The following is a 19,494-nucleotide window of genomic DNA, read 5'->3' as shown; positions in this document are numbered from 1 at the left end:
GCATCCCCCAGATGTATGAAAAATGAAATACAATTTTTACTCTCTTGAAAATCTCTTCCTTCGAGTCCATCTGGGGGATGCCATTACCTCTGGGATCTACCAAAGCAAGCCAATTTAAGGGGAGGAGCGTTGGAACCAGACGCACTTAGAATTTTTCGGCCTACACTGGCGTCCCTCTCTCCAAATGTATGGAAGCAGTAACATTTTGTGAAAGGGTGTATGAATGATCAGGTGGCTGCTCTGCACAGCTGCTCTACAGAGGCACCTTGCCGCACAGCCCAAGAAGCACGAGTCAAGTGGGCCTGAATGAAGCAGGAACCATCACATTTGAAGACAAATATGCCTGCCGGGTGGTAGAAGTGACCCATCTAGCAATGGATCCTTTGGAGGCTGGCCAGCCTCTTTTTGGTGCAATCAATCAACACCAACAAATAATCCGAAAACCCCAAAGACGCAATGCGCTCCAAGTAAATGCGTAACGCACGTACCACATCCAACAGTTCTAAGGAAGAAGCTTCACTAGTCACTGAAGCCTGGAGAAAGGCTGGAAGGACAATATCCTGGTTAATGTGGAAGGCCGATACCACTTTAGGGAGAAAGGAAGGTTTAGTGCGTAACACCACCCTATCCTATTGAAAAATGAGTAGCGGAGATTCACAAGAAAGAGCTGCTAACTTAGATAGACTTCTGGCCAAGGCAATGGCCAAAAGAAAAATAACCTTCAAAGTGAGGTATCGCAATTCTACAGATTCCAATGGCTCAAAAGGTGCCTTTTGAAGTGCCTCCAAAACTAAATTCAAGTCCCAAGGAGGAACTGGCGGGACATAAGGAGGCTGTATGCGAAGAACCCCCTGCAAGAAGGTTTGAACTTCAGGAATGGTGGCCAACTTCCTTTGAAACAGGATCAACAGGGCCGAAATTTGTCCCTTAAGAGAGAGGTCAATCTAAGGCCCTTAACCAACCCATCTTGCAGAAAAGATGAGACAAACTGAACCTTTTAAGTTTAAACTTGTGTTGTTCACACCAAGAAATATATATCTTCCATATCCAATGATAAATCTGAGAAGCGAGACTGGTTTGCGAGCCTGTATTATGGTTTTTACAACAGGTTCAAGATGTTAGAATCAAGAACCATGCCATCAAAGTCAAGCTGGAACCCAACTTTCTGCCCAATGAAGGATGTGAAAAACATCCCTCATTGCTCGCCAATTGCGTGTGCCACCCTGCTTGTTTATATCAGCAACTGCCGTGGCATTGTCTGATTGAATTCGCAATGGTAGGTTCCTTAGATGGGATTAAGCCTGAACCAATGCATACCAAATCGCCCTTAATTCCAGTATATTGATGGAAAGAGAAGCTTCCTAGATGGACCAAATACCCTGTAGAGGCATGTCTAGATCCACCATCCCCAGCCTATTAGGCTGGCATCTGTGGTGACAATGTCCAATTTATTACTGACAACTGGCAACCCCTGTTCAGATTTGCATGCTGCAGCCACCATACAAGTGACTAACGGGTCTGCAGAGATTATCTGAACATCTGCCTGTATAAACAAGGGTCTGACTTTACCCATCGATGAAGCAATTCGTTTTGCAGTGGTCGGGCATGGAATCTGGCGAAAGGAATGGCTTCGAACTAAGCCACAATTTCTCTCAGTAACTGCATAGCCCTGAGGACTGAGATATGAGGCATCTGTAAAATTATCCTTATTCTGGATTGACTATCCTGAATCTTTTCCTGCGGAAGAAACACTCTGTGACACTGGGTGTCGAAGAGAAGACCCAAAAATACCATCCTCTAAGATGGAATTAAATTTGATTTGGGAAAATTGATGGTCCAGCCGAATCTCTGGAGCATAACTATGGTAATCTGAAGATGTTGTTGCAATAGGGCTATTGAAGGTACCCTTAGCAACAAATCGTCTAGATAAGCCAACACATCGCTGCCCCCTGAGGTTGAGAATGGGACGAAACGACCCATCTGGTTTGTCTACTAAGATAGACTGGAGTAAAAACTCAGGCCTTGCTGTAGTACAGGAACCGGAATAATTACTTGGGAATCGGAATGCGCAGAAATTGCCTGTATGAGAGCCGTGATTCCACAACCATCCACAGAGTAGTGGAAAAGAATCTTTCTGGAACAGGACCCACCAAATCTAAAATGTAAACCCTGGTTACCAGTCCACTTATCCAAAAATCTGGGTTGGATTGAATTCAAGTTTCCTGGAATCTGAGTAAGCGGCCTCCCACCAGAGGTCGGCTCCCGTGTCAGTCATGTTCATGTGGATTGACCGGCTGACTTAGCAGCAGGGCAACGGGGACATCACAGTCCCTGAAAGCACCTCTATGGGGACCCCTAGGCATACCCTGAAAGATTCCCCTGCCTTAGACCAAAAGGAACGAAACCTACGAGATCGAGATTTTGGTTTTGGTGTTGATACAGGTAGGTAAGAACTTTTGCCTCCCGTAACCTGAGAAATAATTTTAATTAATTCTGGACCAAACAGAGAACCTCCTTCAAAAGGTAGTGCCTCTAAAGCATGCTTGGACTCTATGTTTGCCTTCCATGACCTAAGCCATAGAGAAATTCTGGCGGAAATAGCCAAAGCACAAATATGAGACTGTACCTGAATAGTGTCTATTAAAGTATCACCTATATAGGTCAGAGCCTCGAAATTTAATCAGCTAAAGAACTAGCTTCAGACAAATCCTCTGATTGAAACCCAGCAATCATCTTGGCCATCCAAGAATTGATAGCCTTTATCACCCAGGCGCTGGCCAGAACAGGCCACAGTGAGACCCCTGACAAAGTGAAGTACAGCCTCATTCTTCCTATCCATAGGATCCTTAGGTGTTACAGACGGTTGTGGGGATATCAGTATTCCTAACCAATCTAGCAATAGGAGCATCCACCATGGGTGGCGTTTCCCAAAGCTCGGTATCCTCTTCTGAAAAAAAATTGGAATCAGGTTTTAACCAGGCTTCTCTTAATATTTCTCCAAAATGTGAAAATTCTGGGAAAACAGATACATGTTTCTTCTTACATTTAAAGAAATAAACTGAACTAGTCACTGGAATCACTGTTTCCTGAAGATTCAAAGTCTCCTGGACCGTATCTACCAGTATAGACACACCTGAATAAGAATGGAAGTCATCCTCCCAGTTTGAGGTGTCTTCCCAGTCATAATCCAATTCCCCTTCTTCCTGGGAAGAGGCGGCTGAAGCCTCATCTCCATGAAAATCCACTGAGGACTGACCTGAACGTCTCTTAGTGGCTGTGGTCCCTGCTGACTTTATCATTTTATTTAGGGACGTTGCCATCTCAGTGAAACAGCGTCCCATATCCTGGGCCCATCTGGGCTCTACCAAGGGATCAGACAAAATAGGAGTTAGAGAACAGGGTAACATAATTTGCCTGAGAGTGACGACGTAATTCACCTATGGCCTCAGCCATAGACCTGGCCCAATCAGGCATCACCGACTGTTCAGCCGAACTTCCCGGTAATGAATTTCCTTGTGAATAACCAGCACAGAGCGACCCTGGGTCCATAAAACCTTTTGGCAACTTTTTATCACATTTTGTACAAATATAAAAAGTGACTGATCCCTGTTTTTTGGAACCCTTGTCTGATTTCTCCATACTGAGAGAGAAAGACAACTCTAACCAATACAGATAGCTAGCTACATTCCTCTCTAAAGTGTACGACTGTTTGTTTGTTTTTTACCCAGAATAACCACTGCTTCTGAAATTATAGCAAACGTGAGAAGGCTAATAAAACGCTAAATCACCTATCTGTTTAAATGCAAAAAAATAAAACCAGACTCCTTGAAGTCCACATTCACTTGCACAAAAACAAAAGGCAAATAAAGAATCTTCAGTACAAAACAATGTATCTTACTGCCTAAATTCCTAAAGAAATGGTGCAGTAAAGTTGCTTATATACACATAACAATGTTATAAGACCACCATACATCACCAGGTTAACTACCAAAAGTAATAATCCTAGTTTAACTGCTCATCTGATAAGAGACAGTCATCGCCCTGTAATATGCAGTGAGTTATAGTGAGATATAGGAATCCAGCAGCACTCAAACACCCGCCAAAATAGTGTTTGGTGCGTGGACTATGAAGCACCGTGAGCCTACTGTCACTCAACTTGCATTGCACTGCTTCAGTCAGGACGGCGGACGTCATCATAGGCGTTCCCTAGCCGTCGGCGTCTCCCTCTGGAGATCCACAGCACTTGTGTACAGCGGCTCTTAGCGATGACGTCATAGGTGGCAGGCCTGCACGTGCAGCGGCGCCTCGTCATGGGAGCGTGGCCAACGAGCTGCCCTCTCCCAAAAAGCCAGCAACATGCTCTTGTTCTGTAAACTCTCTCGGCCCAACAGCTCTCGTGGAACTGGCGCCGCACCGCCACGTGAGTGGTAACATGCCCGGCCACTCTGCTAAAGCGGTGTGCCGGTAAGCAGTAATACAGCAACCAGGTTTTCACATAAGAAAATGTATCAAGCTTACCTTTTTGCCAGCGGCCCCCTCAGATGTGCGTCTTGTATGGAGAGAGCCCCAGGGACTATGTAGTTTGGTGACTCTCCCAGAGGCCGTCTTTAGAGTGGGACACAGGGTTCACACAAACCCTCTATTTTTACCTAACTCTCACTCTGCTAGTGCTTGCCGCCTGTTGCCAGGGACTAAGCACCCAAACCAAAATAGGAAAATAAAGAAATTAAACCTAAACTAAAAGAGCTAGGACCTAGCTAGTGCCTTACTCCAAGGCCCTAAAAACAAGACTGAGGTTCTAGTGGAAGGGGAGGGGTTATATAGGATGTGGGAGTCAGTCTTAATTAGTTAGTGCTCGACTCTACAGCTCACTATACGTAACCCAAAGTTAATGGCATCCCCCAGATAGATGAAAAAGGAATTTGCCCAACCTAATTTAGAAATATATCTGCCATTGATTTCAGTTTAAAAAAAAAAATAATTTTTTCTCTGACCGGCCACCTACTTCATGGAGGGCAGATGTCGTAACACTACATCAACTGCGTGGACAGGGTTGGTGCTTATTGGCTTGTCCAGTTCCAATGGTTCAGGAAGGGACCTCCCAGTGAGTACCTCATGCAGCAGGTGCCAGCTTATCCTAGAGACAAATTTTATGGAGACCTTGAAGGGACGGTCTTTCCCTCCTTCTCCTGGTAATGTTACATCCAAATCCACCTGGCAAAAAAGTAAAAATACATATAAAAAGACGTGAAGGACAACATTTGATTGCCTTTAGCAACACATGGAGATGAACAGTAAATAGCTGGATGGAACTCAAATGCTGCTGTAGCCTCTCGACCCCCCGCTGTCTGCGCATGCCCAAAAGAAAAGGAGGCCATGGAGGGCTGGCGAGAGGTATGTATACATACACACACATATACCTAGATATACAAACATACAGTAATCTTCTGATTTTATGCCCTTTGTTCAGTGCAGTTTCAGTATAGCATTTGTCCTTTGCCCTTGCACCTTTAAAATTCGACTTTACGGTACCAACCAACGTCATTCCAGTGTTCCTTAAGTGACCTGGATGGTCTTCCTGCTCTATTATCTCCCTACACGTTTTCGAACTGCGCACTACAACATTCTCACAGATGGATCATGCACAGCATACAGAAGCAAGCACTGGACTACAGTAAACTATGCCTGGACATTCTCACCTGTACTTCCATCTGCATAGGCCCGGGGGGCTCTGCAACGCACACAATGCACAGAGTATACTTACCTGGTGTTAAGCAGGTCGCCTCCTTCTCCCCGGCACAGTCTTCCCAGAGACATTTTTGGAAACATGTTGCAGCGCAGTGAAAGCAAAGACTCTGGCACCATTCCAGAGCCTTGTTCTCCTGTGCATATGTGCCAACTTATCAAATATCACTGGGAAGTTGGTGCCATGGAGAAGGGGGGACCCGCTTGCCAGTGTGGAGGGTTTCCCCTGCCAGTTTTGGATGGGCTGGGGGGACCCACTGCTTAGAGGAAGAGTTAATACACTCATGTCCATCTATGTGTTGTCTGTAAAGTGCAGAGCTTGGGCTGATTGATTTAGACCGATGTTATGGAGAAACTAATTTTTGTTCAGTGCTGTTTTGCTTAGCACTTGAACTTTCAGGAACAAGCAGCAAAGATAAGATAGACAGACAATGCAATGCTCAATAACGGTGAGTCTTTAATTTAAGAGCAATAAATGTTGCCAAAAAAACCCCCAATAATAATAATAATAATAATAATAATAATAAAGTCAGACTTGTAGAATTTTGATTGTCATAACATTATGGTACATAAAAGCCTCAATGAAGACCTAACGAGCCCCACAGTAAAAAAAAAAAAAAATTGAAGAATCCAGTGTCAATCAAGTTTATCACTGTTCTCCCCAGACATTTTTTCCAGCCAGGTGGCATCAAGAAGTAGCTGGGTGGGGACCCTTCGCAATACTAAAATGTTTTAAACCCTGACCTTATAATGATTTAAACTTGAAATAACATTTTATATATAAATTCTCCTCTTCTTATTAGAGGTCCAGTCATCTGTTTACAAAAAAGCTGCAAAGTCTGTAGGATCTGGTCCTATTTATACAGCTTCCAGATACTGACCCCACTTGCAGGCTCCCAAAGTGCCGGGTGGTGCACCCGCCAAACAGCCTGGGGAGAACACTGTTTATATACCATTAGGGATACCTCATAATCCATTGAATTGACACGGATAGTGCAGACATATAAACAATATCTCTGATGAACTATGATACATCTTAGGCGGTTTTCATATATGGATTCTCAAATAATAAATCTGGCTTAGAAAATGAATACTGGGATACTTTAAGCCACTGCTTAAACCCAGCCCTCTCCCAAGTTGTCATGTTTACATATATATTATTGGTTTTTAATAAGTTTAGTGGAACAAAAATCAATAAATAAAGCTCAATATGAACAAGTTATGGTGATAGGGTGTTGTGATAAGGAGGGACAATCAAGTAATAAATTGTGACTTGTAACTGGTCCTCAATCTCCCCCACTGCTCGCCTACAGCGGGGGATGTGACTGAGGAAAGAGTACATTTTCCGAGGTGTTAGTGCAGTTAAAAGTTCACATTGCAGGAAATGGAAAGCAAAGAGTACAATGATATAAACTCAGCATTATTAAACTGCACTTTAGGGGAACAAGCATATCCTACTCCTATCAGCATACACTAATATCAACTAATAGCAAGTTACATAATATGATCTCCTATATGACTGTTTCAGATCAGGCATAGAAAGAAAGCAGAAAGGTGAGTGGTGGGTTCAAAAATATCCACACAAAATAATATAAATGTATCACAATATAAAACGGTGTGTTTGTTACTGAGTGCAACAAAATCATTTTGCACTTACCCCAGTAGATGCTACAGGCAGTGGATTGGCGGTGTATAGGCTCCTTTTGCCATCATAAACTGGTCGACGGTCACCAAATATGGTGACTTTGAAATGCTGGACCATGGAATCAACAACCTCCCTGGTGAAAAAGGAGAGTAAAATTAACAAGTAGTGGCAAAAAAACCCTAGTCCTCAGCTTAATTGTACAATTATGGGTCTCTATTTTGCATCTCTATCTACTTTATGACCAAGAAAGCAAAGTAACATTTGTCCAATTGTTGCTAGCCAAATACTAATGCCGGGTTCACACTAGATGACATTGTAAACTAATTTGCTGATAACGACCAATCGTTATGACAAATTTGTTAAGTCGTCCAGTGTGTATGGACAATGTTACTGACTATGTGCTCTCCCGCGCATAGTCAGTGACCTCATCCATTGAATCTACAAGTAGGTCCGATGGGCAAACTAGTCAGTGGGGGCCATGTTGCCAAATGCAGCATGGCCCCCGTCGTCGTTCCTTCGCTGCCATCATCGGCAATGGTGTATGCACTTGCCAATGTGGGCACCCCGCCAGGTCCCATCGCGAGCGAGGTCGTCTAGTGTGTACCTGGCTCAAGGGCCTGACCCTTAGTTGGATGTACAACAGTTGGCGCAGAATATTTTGCGTGTTTTTGCACAGCGCATGCTCTGGAACAAACCATACAGAGTGGTAAGCATTTCAATCACATCTTCACTTGCAACTGAAAGGATGTAATTTGGCTGTAACAGGGCACTCGCAAAGGGGAAGTTCAGTGAAGTCATGTCAACAGAATATGCAGAGTTAGACCTTTTCAGGTGTATCATTTGTACCTAGCAACAAAATCAGTGTACGGATATGGGGAGAGTGCAACATGAGAGCAATTACGGTCGTTTGTGTTTCAGGTCCCAAATCTTGGTATATAAGGTATGCTTTGGATGGGAGCATGTTAATTAACTTCACTATCTCTGGTCAGAGCTTTTCTGATAGACATTTAGGACAGTTCTCAGTTGATTTTATCATAGGAACTTGTGTGACTATTGGTGTGAGCAGACATGTAGCAATATAAACTGGGAGTTGTTCATCTATCCATCCACCCATGCACATATCTGCTAGACTGGTTCCATGGTTTAGATTAATTTATACAACTGGCTAAAAACAGACATAATTTATCTGTGCAGCCACTCCCCTAGTAATCTATTCTGTATGTTTATTTATATTGATGTCCCAATAGAACCTCTTCTATATTAAGTATTATATATATTCCAAAAAGTCTGGCACTAATTATCAGCAGGTGTCATCAGGTCAGGTGCCCTTGTAATCATTCCAGGCTGTTATATAAAATAACACACACAGTTTAAATATTTGTTTGATAGCAAGTGGCAATAATGTGTCCAGGAACATGTGATAAGATTCTTGCATGCATCAAAGAAGTTACGATAGGATTTAAAAAATAGACTTTGGGGGCGATTCAATTCAACGCGATGTGAATAGTGCCAGGAAGAATTTCCCGGGGCTATTCAATTGTCCCCATTGTACCCTGCACTTAGTTGGGAGGTGCCAGTTACCACGTGTTTTCAGACGCAGCAACCGTCATTTTCCGACAAAAGTGCTGGCCCCGATGACGTTTGCGTCGCGCTAAGCCAGAAAACAGCATCGCAGCTGGCACTTAAGCTGAACACCTGCATGCACCTCAGGAAAGTGCGAGCAGAAATCCTCTAGTCGGACTTAACAGCATGGTCAATTGAATAGCTCCAGGAACTCCATCCCGGCGCTATTCACATTGTGTTGAATTGAATCACCCCCTTTGTTTCCAATCCTTGTGAACCATCTGCTGCACACTTTTTGGAGTCGATCCCGTTAGCCGCGAAGATCTCGCCGGCGCGAGTCATTGCTGCAATGGCCGCACTTTACGGCAGCCTGGATTCGCGGAATTCCACAGATTCGGGCTCAGAGCGGGCCGCGAGGTGCCGGTCCGTTGCCGGCGTTTTAACACCATTGCAACTCGCACCCTTCGCGGCTAATTGGATTGACCCCTTAGTGTGACTGAGAAACAGTCACAGTTAGTGCACTGCGATGCAGCATCATAGCCTTGAGAAAATGATGCCGAGACCTTCTAAACAACAGCATATATGGACTTATAGGTGGCGAGATCAAAGCTTTTCATTTGGGCACTTGTTTTGATAGCAAATTATGCACTTTTCTGATATACAATGCTGATTGCGAACACAAATGTATTGCTGCTATGATCCTATGGTGCTGCATCACACTGCATTAACTTTGACTGTTTCTCATTGGAACTAAAAGTGTGCAGTTAGTTTACAAGGATTGGAAATGTGCAATTTCTCATCAGGAACGGTGTCCTTTGCTAGACATAAAATATATAAGTTGTGATGTATATCACAGCTGCTGGTTTTGTGCTAAAGTTTACAGCTATATATACACAGTATACGTTTATTACTTTATACCATGCACATTACCAGACCTATAACTGAATAGTCTATGTGCATTTGTGTAAGACTGGTCCTTTATATTAGTACACATAAAAGTATAGCTTATACAAAGGTGTGCCAAATCATTAACTCCAGACTGACTTCATTAATGAACTGTCAGGTAGAGATCTTGGACAATGCTATAGTTAATATAGAGCTCATATCTGCTAAGCTGGTACATAAAGATAAAAGTGGATTTGTGCGAAGGCTGGAGGGAGGATGGGACATTTATGAACATTACATGGAGGATGCACTTCAGTGGAGGTATAGTACACTGGCATAGCATACAGTGGGGCAGAAGTACATGGTGCAAAACAGGGAATAGCAAATACAGCAAACAGTGATGCAGTTCGGGCATGACATATATAGGTGAAAAACGTTTGTAATATGAAATGCATTGAAATAATAGATCCATGTGTTTGTTCGGTGTCTGATGAGCACCACTACCCATGGACATTATGAAGTTGGCTAAGCAGCCTGTACAGCAGGTTATAAAACATAATATAATAGGAGTGAAAGTCCTGGGGTGCCATATGTATTAACATTAGCTCTTACCGGTTAACTCTACGAGGGCATTTGTCTGGTTTAATATCCACCTCATAGAGGTAGACGTCAATCTTTGGGATTTCCACTTGAAAGCAGTTGGCCAGCAGTTTGATGGGTTTCCCCATGGTGCCATAGCCAGGCCGTCTGGGCACCACGAAGAAGGGCTGCGCCCCCACGGGTCCTGATACAGGAAAGAAAACAATTAACCATTTGTATATAAGAGAAGTAAAATCTGTCAGTTTAAAATTCTCATGACATCCACTCCTAAAATCCACTTGTGACTTTGTTCTAATATGCTGGCTTTACTTATTATTAGAGACCACATGGTCTACTGTATCACCGGTATCAGAAACTCCACAGCTGGCATCTGGGACTTCACAACGCCGTTGCCGACTTGTTTAACTGCTCAGAGACTCTGCTTGCCAAACCCACCTCACTGGGCACCAAAGGGGTCCAATCTGATTATTACTGGGCACCTCTGTACAAAGGTGTCGTGGACATTATTGCCATTCTCACTGGTTTCTATTAGTTGCATTTTCAACACTAAATTCAGCAAAAGCCGGTAGTGTATTTATTTTACATTATCTTGGTTGCTACAGCCACAGTTGCACACAGAATACATGCATGCCACATATAATTTGAATCAGCAGAAGCTGCTTAGGTGTCCAATTTACATAAATTTGGGAATAAGATGCATTTGAAGGTAAAAAGTCACACAAAAGATGCTTTGCGCTACCGAGTCACGCCACAGCATGGCGCGACTAGAAGGGCTGTTTAATGCGCAAAGTAGTAAGATGTACAGTATGTTGAGACATCTGTAATTTAGAGATACACTGTTATCCTGCTGACTTGCGACTAGCTAATACCCCTTTTACACCGGAGCTAAAACCCGGGTTTTTGAAGGGTTAACCCGGGCAGCTCCCTGGTGTAAAAGGGCAGAGGGTTGGATCGCCGGGTCGAGTGACCCGGCAATCCAACCCAGGTAACTAGCAGGGTTTAACACGGGCGTAGCCCGTAAAACCCTGCAAAGGGAACAGCGCACTCCGGGTCACGATGACCTGGAGTGCGCTGCTAGCCGGCCGATTGGTCCGGCTTCAGTGGCGCTTGGAGATGACGTCATCTCCAAGCGTTTATTTTCACTCCGCAAAAGCCGGGTCTATGCAGACCCGACTGCGGTGTGAGCGGCGCTGACTCGGGAATATCCCGAGTCAGCGCCGGCAAAATTCCGGGTCTGATCCGGATAGGAACTTTGTTCCAACTCCGGGTCAGACCCGGAATTTAGGTGGAAAAGGGGTATTACAGTGTCAGACTTTAGGAGCGTCATTTGTATTCTGGATTCTCTAATTTTATTAAGACTATTTCTTCATATAGGGATTTTGTTGTCAGCTGGCGACCTTCTTTGGAATATTTCTGACACATAAACATATGTTCTTCTGCTTCAATATTTAATTGTAATTTTAATTTTTTTTTATTGTGCTTATGGGGGGGAATTCAATTGTTTGTGCCAGTGGCTGTCAGTAATGGGCACTCAACGGAGCAATAGCCGCCGGCGTTCAAACCACGGACTTATCAGATATTTCTGCTCGCCACCTCAGGAGGCTGTGAGCAGATATGAGTGACAAGCCTGCGGTTTGAGCACCCAAACTAGGACTGTAGACGGGTTTAGTCGTTTTACACAGTCTAATAGGTCGCAACAAGCACGATAATTAATGGGCACCCAAATACAATTTAATTGCTACATTGGGCGCTCATTAATTACCGCACTTAGAAAGAAAAAAAAATTGAATCGCCCCCATTGGGCATGAATCATATCAACGCAAATCGTATTGCTCCGGGAAGGAGCTCCTCTAGCTATTGAATTCAGCGTGCTGTTATGTCGGAGAATGCCCATTCTCGCGCCTTAAACATGGTGTATAGTCGCGAGAACCGGCATTCTCCGACTAAATTGTCTGGCATGATGCTGTTTCCACAGCGCTAAGGGCAGAAAACAGCATCACACCAGGAGATTTGTTGGATTTCTGCTCGCACCCCAGAAAGTGTCCGAGAATAAATCTTTAGTCTGGCTTAACAAGGCGCTGAATTTAATAGCTCCGGGAGCTCCTTCCCGGCACTATTCTATTCGTGTTGAATTGCCCAATTGTGACATTTTATTATACTATTTGGTTAATAAATTATAATTTATCCATTTTTGTTAATTCCCTCCTTTTCTAATGCATCAGTTATTTTGTTCATGTCACAAGTGAAAGTAGATCTACTGGATCAAATTTGTTTAGATTGTAAGCTCTCAAGAGAAGGACATTCTTCCGTCATTTGCTCAGAAACCAGTTCTACATATGTAGGTATTATGACAGCATATGTAACTGTGAGCTGCACTAGGGCAGAGACTGATGTAAATTATCAAATACTCTCTGTAAAAAAGCTGTGGAATGTGTTTGATAACAATAACTTGATATATTCCTATGTTCCCCATATGGTACCTGGGAGGAGGAAAAGACGTAGAGAGGATTAAAGTAACATCTTGAAAGCCCGTGTTACCATATTTGATTCCGATTATTGTCTGCTTGAATAAGTTATCCAATTAATATGGTACGGTTTTAATTCATCATTTTAAGGACATAATTTATCATATCGTATTGCACTATTGTGGATTCTTGTCTTTATGTTTTTTGGGTGGTTCATTACGGAGCACCTAAACCTAGAAATCCTGACACTGGAGATCCAGATTTAAGCGCCAAGTGGACTGGATGATCATTCTGGTATTTGTATGTAAAACTTGATAAATAAGACTGATCATCCTCTCTCATCACTACACATCTACCATGCTACTCTGTCCCGCAGTTCCCTGTACCCTCTAGAATCCATTTCATAATACTCTCCCTCACCCCACAAAGCTTACACCAACACCTTCACCTCATACATCTCAAACCCTCTTAACTCAGCATCCAACCTTTTAAGCACATCTCACTCCTGATAAAAAGACGTGTCCTGTGCACCTCTCCACGTATGAAACACCCTACCTACCCCAACCTTCAAATACGCTTTCTTTATTAAAGTCCATCATACTACTACTTAGTGCCACTCATTGCATATAACCTACTATATCCCAATCTATATCCTACCACTCATTGTTTTTGCCACTGCATTTCTCTCGTACATCTATATAAAAGTTATGCTGGGTAACACTATGCAATAAATGCTGTTGTTCAATAAACACTCTGATCAGACAAAGCGATCAAATCACAATGAGCAATTTCTAGCCAAGTATGCACTTTATTCAGATATTTTCCATGAGATCGGAAAGAGATAGCGTGTGCAGCACATTAGGGGGGGTCATTCAGACCCGGTCGTTAGCGCCGATGCGCTCGGTCCGGGTCGATGGCCCCCCATAGAGCATGCGCACAACGGCGCCGGCGCCATCGTGCGCATGCGTGAGACCCGCTACGACCGACAGCGCCAGTCGTAGCGGGTCTCGATCCAAAGGGGGCGAGCTGTCGATGTTGATTGACAGCTCGTCCCGTTTTTAAGGCGGGCCGGGGGGGTGGCAGCCCAAACGGGGGCATTCCCATGGGAACTAGTGATGTCAGTGGAGAGCTTCCGGTTCTGACAGAGCCGAAAGCTCTCCGGGGCTTACGACAAGGGAGACCCTACCCTAGGGTCTCGTCGTAAGCCCCGATGGTCGCCACCACCGCTTACCACTGCAAAGGAGGACGTCTTGAAAATTCAAGACGTCCTCCCCTCATTCAGACCGACCGCACGCTCTGTGCGACCGGCTCTGAATGAAGTCCTAGATCCCAACCTCCCTATCTGACCACTGCAGGAGCATTTGAAGCAGTTTATTGGCTAATGCTCCCGTATACACAATATACAATTATCGGCTGATCATCCAATTATCGGCTGACCAGCCCAACAATTGGATCGTGTTCACCCAATAAGCACTCAGACATAAGTGGGTTACACCCCAGCAGATGCTGCAACTTTAAACAGATTCCCACCATTTGCCCTCTCCCCAAGTCAAGGTGCCTCATCACTTCTGGAGTCGTTGGGATTTATTAGTGTCATCATAGGATAAATGCACAAACAGGCTGAAAACGGCCAACTGTGTTTATCTACTAACCACATTTATGACAAGGACTGAAAATTATTTTAGGTGCTTAGCAGCTATTGGCTCAGTTCTACATGCAAAGCTATAATTGAGGTATAGTAAAAGAATTGGTACAAAGCCACATATTAAGCATAACAATACATGGTGCGAGTCACTATGTCTTTTGCCTTTTTATTCAGGTTCGTACAAATATGTGAAATTCCAACCTCCGTATCCTGTGTACCCTTGCAGTGTACTTGTCGCATTAGTAATTAGAAGATTATGGAAATTTTAAGAAAAAAAAAAGTCTCTGACAAGACGCCTGGCACGGCTAAATCTGATTTGAGATGTGGACATATATGGAAGATAATAGACTACTGCAAAGAGAAAGTGGGATGTATTACATAAGATCCATGAAAGATCCAGATTAAACAATAAGCTGTTTCTACAAGAAAAATTAAGACAAGACATAGTAAAAAAAAAAAAAAAAAACAGATTTATAGAGAACATCAACATAAAAAAATAAATCCTACATGACAACATAGAAAGTTAAAAAATCACACAAGGGACCATGTTTTAGATGCATTTAGATTGACTAATATGGAAAGTAAAGCAACAGAATTTCCAAAAGGGTCAAGCAGATAGTTAACAACAACGCTCGCTGATTTCTTCATGTGCAAGTGTTGTTTTAACTTTCAAAGCAACAGAAGTTTATCTGTCTTATTCCGGCTATATAGATTCAGGAGCGACTATTACAGTAAACTATGTGCAATATGTTCCTAGCTTGGAAGGCACACTGGCCCATCCAGACAAGTTATTGCTCACCTCAGTCAGATGACTGAGCTGTCGGGTCAATTTCTAATGGCATCTGCTCTGTAACTCCGCCCACTGACAGCTGCTGAGCTGCGCCCAGTGGGTTGCCCTGCTGTATCGCTGAGGAGATTCCGGATTAGTGCAGGAACTCCTCAGCAGTGTCTGCTGTGCTCCTATTGGCTGAGTGACACAGTCACTCAGCCAAGCAGAGCACATACACTCCCATCCCCACACAGTGACTGTCCAGACAGGAGACTGCTGGATTCAATTTCAGGCAAAAGTTGGTGCAAGCCGTCGCTCCGGGTCTTGCACCAAACGGGGTGTGCTGTCGATGTTGAGTGACAGCACGCCCCCTTTGGTGGGCGGGCCGGGGGGGTGGCTACCCAGACGGAGGCGTTCCCATGAGAACGCCTACCCTCTGGGGGCGGCCCCACTGACATCACAAGTGATGTCAGTGGGAGAGCTTTCAGCTCTGTTTGAGCCGAAAGCTCTCTGGGGCTTGCGGCAACGAGACCCTACCACAAGGGTCTCGTCGCAAGCCCAATAGTCGCGATGGTCAAGACCATCTTCCTGGCCGCTTGTTATAGCTGTGGGTGGTGACCCACAGCTATGCGAGCGGCCCGGAGGCCGTTCGAAAAGTTAAAAAAAAAAGGACCGGCCCTGATTCAGAGCGAGCGACCGGCTCTGAATCAGGGCCTGTGTGTATAAAGTGTATATGAAGCATAACTGAATTTTATGTATGTACACAAACTTTGAGTCACAAAATAATTGAAAATATTGTATAAAATTACCTGCAGGCTGTGTATATAAGGTGTATATAACACATAAATGCATTCTGTGTGTATATTGGGGGCCCATTCCCAAGATATTTCATTATAATATGCAATTATTCCAAAATACGGAATATTCCGTTATCCAAAATACCCCTGGTTCCAAGCATTTTGGATATCGGAGACTCAACCTGTATTGTCAACAGATAAAGAGAGGAAAGGAGGTGGTGAGGGGGTTATAGATGGGAAAGCGGAGGAACAAGGAGTTCAATAATTAAAACAAAGTTATGTTAAATGCACCATCAAACAACATTCACAAGACTGTAGTTAAATATTTTATATTCAAGTTATTTACGATATATCCAAAGAACCACTAAACCCCAAAACTGAAATTTTTAGATATGAACCCTGAAGATGAAAATGTCACGCACACAATCCACTACAGTTCTCCTTAAATTAAAGTATCGCCAACCCACTTCATTAAAGACAGCTGAATCTCCTTCCAGATCTTTAGGACCCTGTCAAAAAGCTTATACTGTGTACACACAGAACGATCATCAGCGATAACGATATCGCTGAACATTCTTCCATTAAAAATCCTGGTGTGCTGGATGAACGATATTGTTCATCCACACACCCAAAAACCACCAATGACCGACGACTAACGATCGCGGATCCTTATGGAGACATAACGATATCGTCAAGGTTTGGCTGCATGCATGGACGATGGGTCGATTTAGTTAGGAGCGCACATAGTTGGTCGGTCGTTGCATACACACAGAACGATATGAATGATATCGCTATCGTTCATATCGTTAAGATTTTTCGTTCCGTGTGTACTCACCTTTAGAATGCATTAATTGAAGTTACTGTGACATCACTGTCCCTGTCCTAGTATATGAGGAAACCAATTCACACAGTATTTCTGCAAGGCGAGAACTCCAGACAATCACTGTTTGCGTGTTGAAATGCACACACCATCCCCTCCATCTGACAGGGTGTCTGCTGCTGAGGAGTGAGCTTGGTGGATATATTTAGTGAAGTATAAATCCTTTTATTTCATGCCTGTATAATATTATTCTATATCTATAGAACAATGTTATAAATATTACCCAACTTTCTAAGTTTATACATTTTTCTACCACCTACAATAAAACTGTATTAACAGACACAATCTAAAACTTTGTGGTAAAAAAAAAATGAAGCCGCTATATTGCTAGATTTTATTACTGACAGTACACTTTAAAATATTGCTCACATTCAAACAATAAAAGTTTTTTTTCTGTCTTTATTATCGTAAAGTTTAGCGAAATGACAGAGCTCTGTGTATGAACACAAGAAAAAAAAAGTTATTTTTTCAACAGATTCAACTTTACCCTCTGCTACATGGGACTGCCCACTCTATGAAAGAAATTTTCTTAGAAGGGGCCCCAGATTTTCACGTACATATTTAAAGATCCAATGTGAGCTAGGACACATTGCTGAAAAATGAGCTCATCTATTGGGAAAGGAGGGGAGTGGGGGGGGGGAGGAGAGGTATTTTGGGTAGTCTGGAATTTCCTCTGAAAAGATCTGAGCTTATAACCTACAGTACTAATGTAAAGGGTTAGTCCCCACCCACTTATTTGGGGAAAAATACCTTACACACAACTACACAAAATCATCTTCGTTTTTAAGACCAGCAGAAATGCCCAAAACTTTCATGATCACTTGCTGCAGCTAGCAATCAAACATTTTTACAGTAAACAGTGCTGTGGTCTTTTAGGATTTCTAAAAATAATTTTAAAGAAGAAAAAAAATGACTACTTTTTTTTTTATGAATTTATGGGTACACAAATTTTGCTTGTATGAGGCAACACGAATAGTTCTATTTTTATCAAGTTTTTGTTTGTGCATGCAAATAAACATAGATATAACACAAGGTTGACATGGACGAAGATCGACAGTTACAAAAGGTTGACATAAAAATGGTTGACACATTGGGGGGGTTAGGGTAAGGGACTTGCTGGAGGGTTAGGCTGTAGAAGAGACGGCTAGGGTTAGGCACTTACCACAAAGATTAAGGTTAGGCACTAGGAGGGACGGTTAGGGTTAAGATTAGGGTTAGAAAAAAAAAAAAACATATGTCGACCATTCCAATGTCGACCTTTTGTAGCTGTCGACATATTGCCGGTCTACCAGTTGGTGTTGATCTTTTGACCGTCCATCGCATAGGTTCTCAAACTTGCTCCTCAGGACACCAAACAGTACATGTCTCCTCACAGAATCACAAGTGAAATAATTTGCTCCACCAGTACATATTTTAAAATGTGTCAGTGAGTAATGAATACACCTGTACTCCTGCTAGGTGACCTGGAAACCGTGAACTGTTTTGAGTCCTGAGGACTGAGATTGAGACCCACTGGTCTGTCTAATTACTGTAGCTCTTTTAATCCACAGATATATCTGTAGATCGAGTGATCTGCAGATGATGGTTGTTTGTACACACTGAACAACCATCATCTGTGTTCAGTGTGTAGGAAGGGCTGCATGTGTACGGGTGGGCTGCAGACCACCCGTACACACTTGCCGATGGACAGTTATGTCTGCAGACAGATCGGCTGTGCAGCACATCATGTAATAACATTAGTATATGGAGTATAATTCATGATACAGGGGAGCATTTATCAAAGCTGGGAGAGAGAGAAAATTGTGAGAGATAAAAGTACTAACCAATCACCTTCTCCAATTTACATTTTGCAGGCTGTGTTTATAAAATGATAGTTAGGAGCTGATTGGTTGGTAATTTTTTTCATTACAATTGTATCTCTCTCCCCAAAGATTATAAACGTATATTTGAGGTATGTGTAAATATAAAAATTCAGGGAAAACAAGTCCTGCAAACAATGTAGTCTTATGAAATATAGATTTATATATTTCTTTGTAATCACAAAGCAGCACTCTAATCCTTTGTCTACATTTAATAAAAAAAAAAAAAAAAAAAAGTTTAAACTTGACCTTTAAGTTTAAATAAACATTTAGGGGCCTAGGTATCAAGCCGTTTTTTCACATAATATTATGCAGAAACTACACTTTCTGCATAATTTCATGTATCATTCCTATGTACTAATACACTGTAGCACAATGCAGGAGATTTCACAGAAATTCCTGCAAAGTGCTAATTAGCACTGCAGATCCTAGTTCCCATTATTATTCATGGGGACTACGATCTGACCCCTATGTACTAAACTCCAGCCAGTTCCGGAGGCTGCGCAGTGTCAGCTTCCCCCGAGGAAGTCTTTCACTTCTGTGAAATACCTCCTAAATGCCGGGGAAATAACTCGCGGTAACTGCAACCGCTGTCCCTGCAAGTTCCCCGTAGTACATAGCCGGGATATTTTTATTAAAAA

General features: G+C 43.0%; 1 protein-coding gene across 2 annotated transcripts in view; it reads right to left on the bottom strand.

Moving 5' to 3' along the window:
* Positions 1-19,494, bottom strand: part of LOC148542845 (protein argonaute-3) — a 112,695-nt gene that overhangs the window by 58,383 nt on the left and 34,818 nt on the right. For both annotated transcript variants that reach the window (XM_088460299.1, XM_088460305.1), the window contains exons 2-4: positions 10,451-10,622; positions 7,403-7,523; positions 5,006-5,214 (exon numbers count right to left, since the gene is read on the bottom strand). In XM_088460299.1, coding sequence (XP_088316425.1) covers positions 5,006-5,214; positions 7,403-7,523; positions 10,451-10,622 — 502 coding nt within the window. The remainder of the gene's footprint in view (positions 1-5,005; positions 5,215-7,402; positions 7,524-10,450; positions 10,623-19,494) is intronic.

Source organism: Taudactylus pleione, unplaced genomic scaffold, assembly GCF_031769625.1.
Source record: "Taudactylus pleione unplaced genomic scaffold, aTauple2 ptg000007l, whole genome shotgun sequence".
Classification (NCBI taxonomy): Eukaryota; Metazoa; Chordata; class Amphibia; order Anura; family Myobatrachidae; genus Taudactylus; species Taudactylus pleione.
The sequence above is the reverse complement of the archived record's forward strand: the minus strand, read 5'-3'. Positions and strand labels throughout refer to the sequence as shown.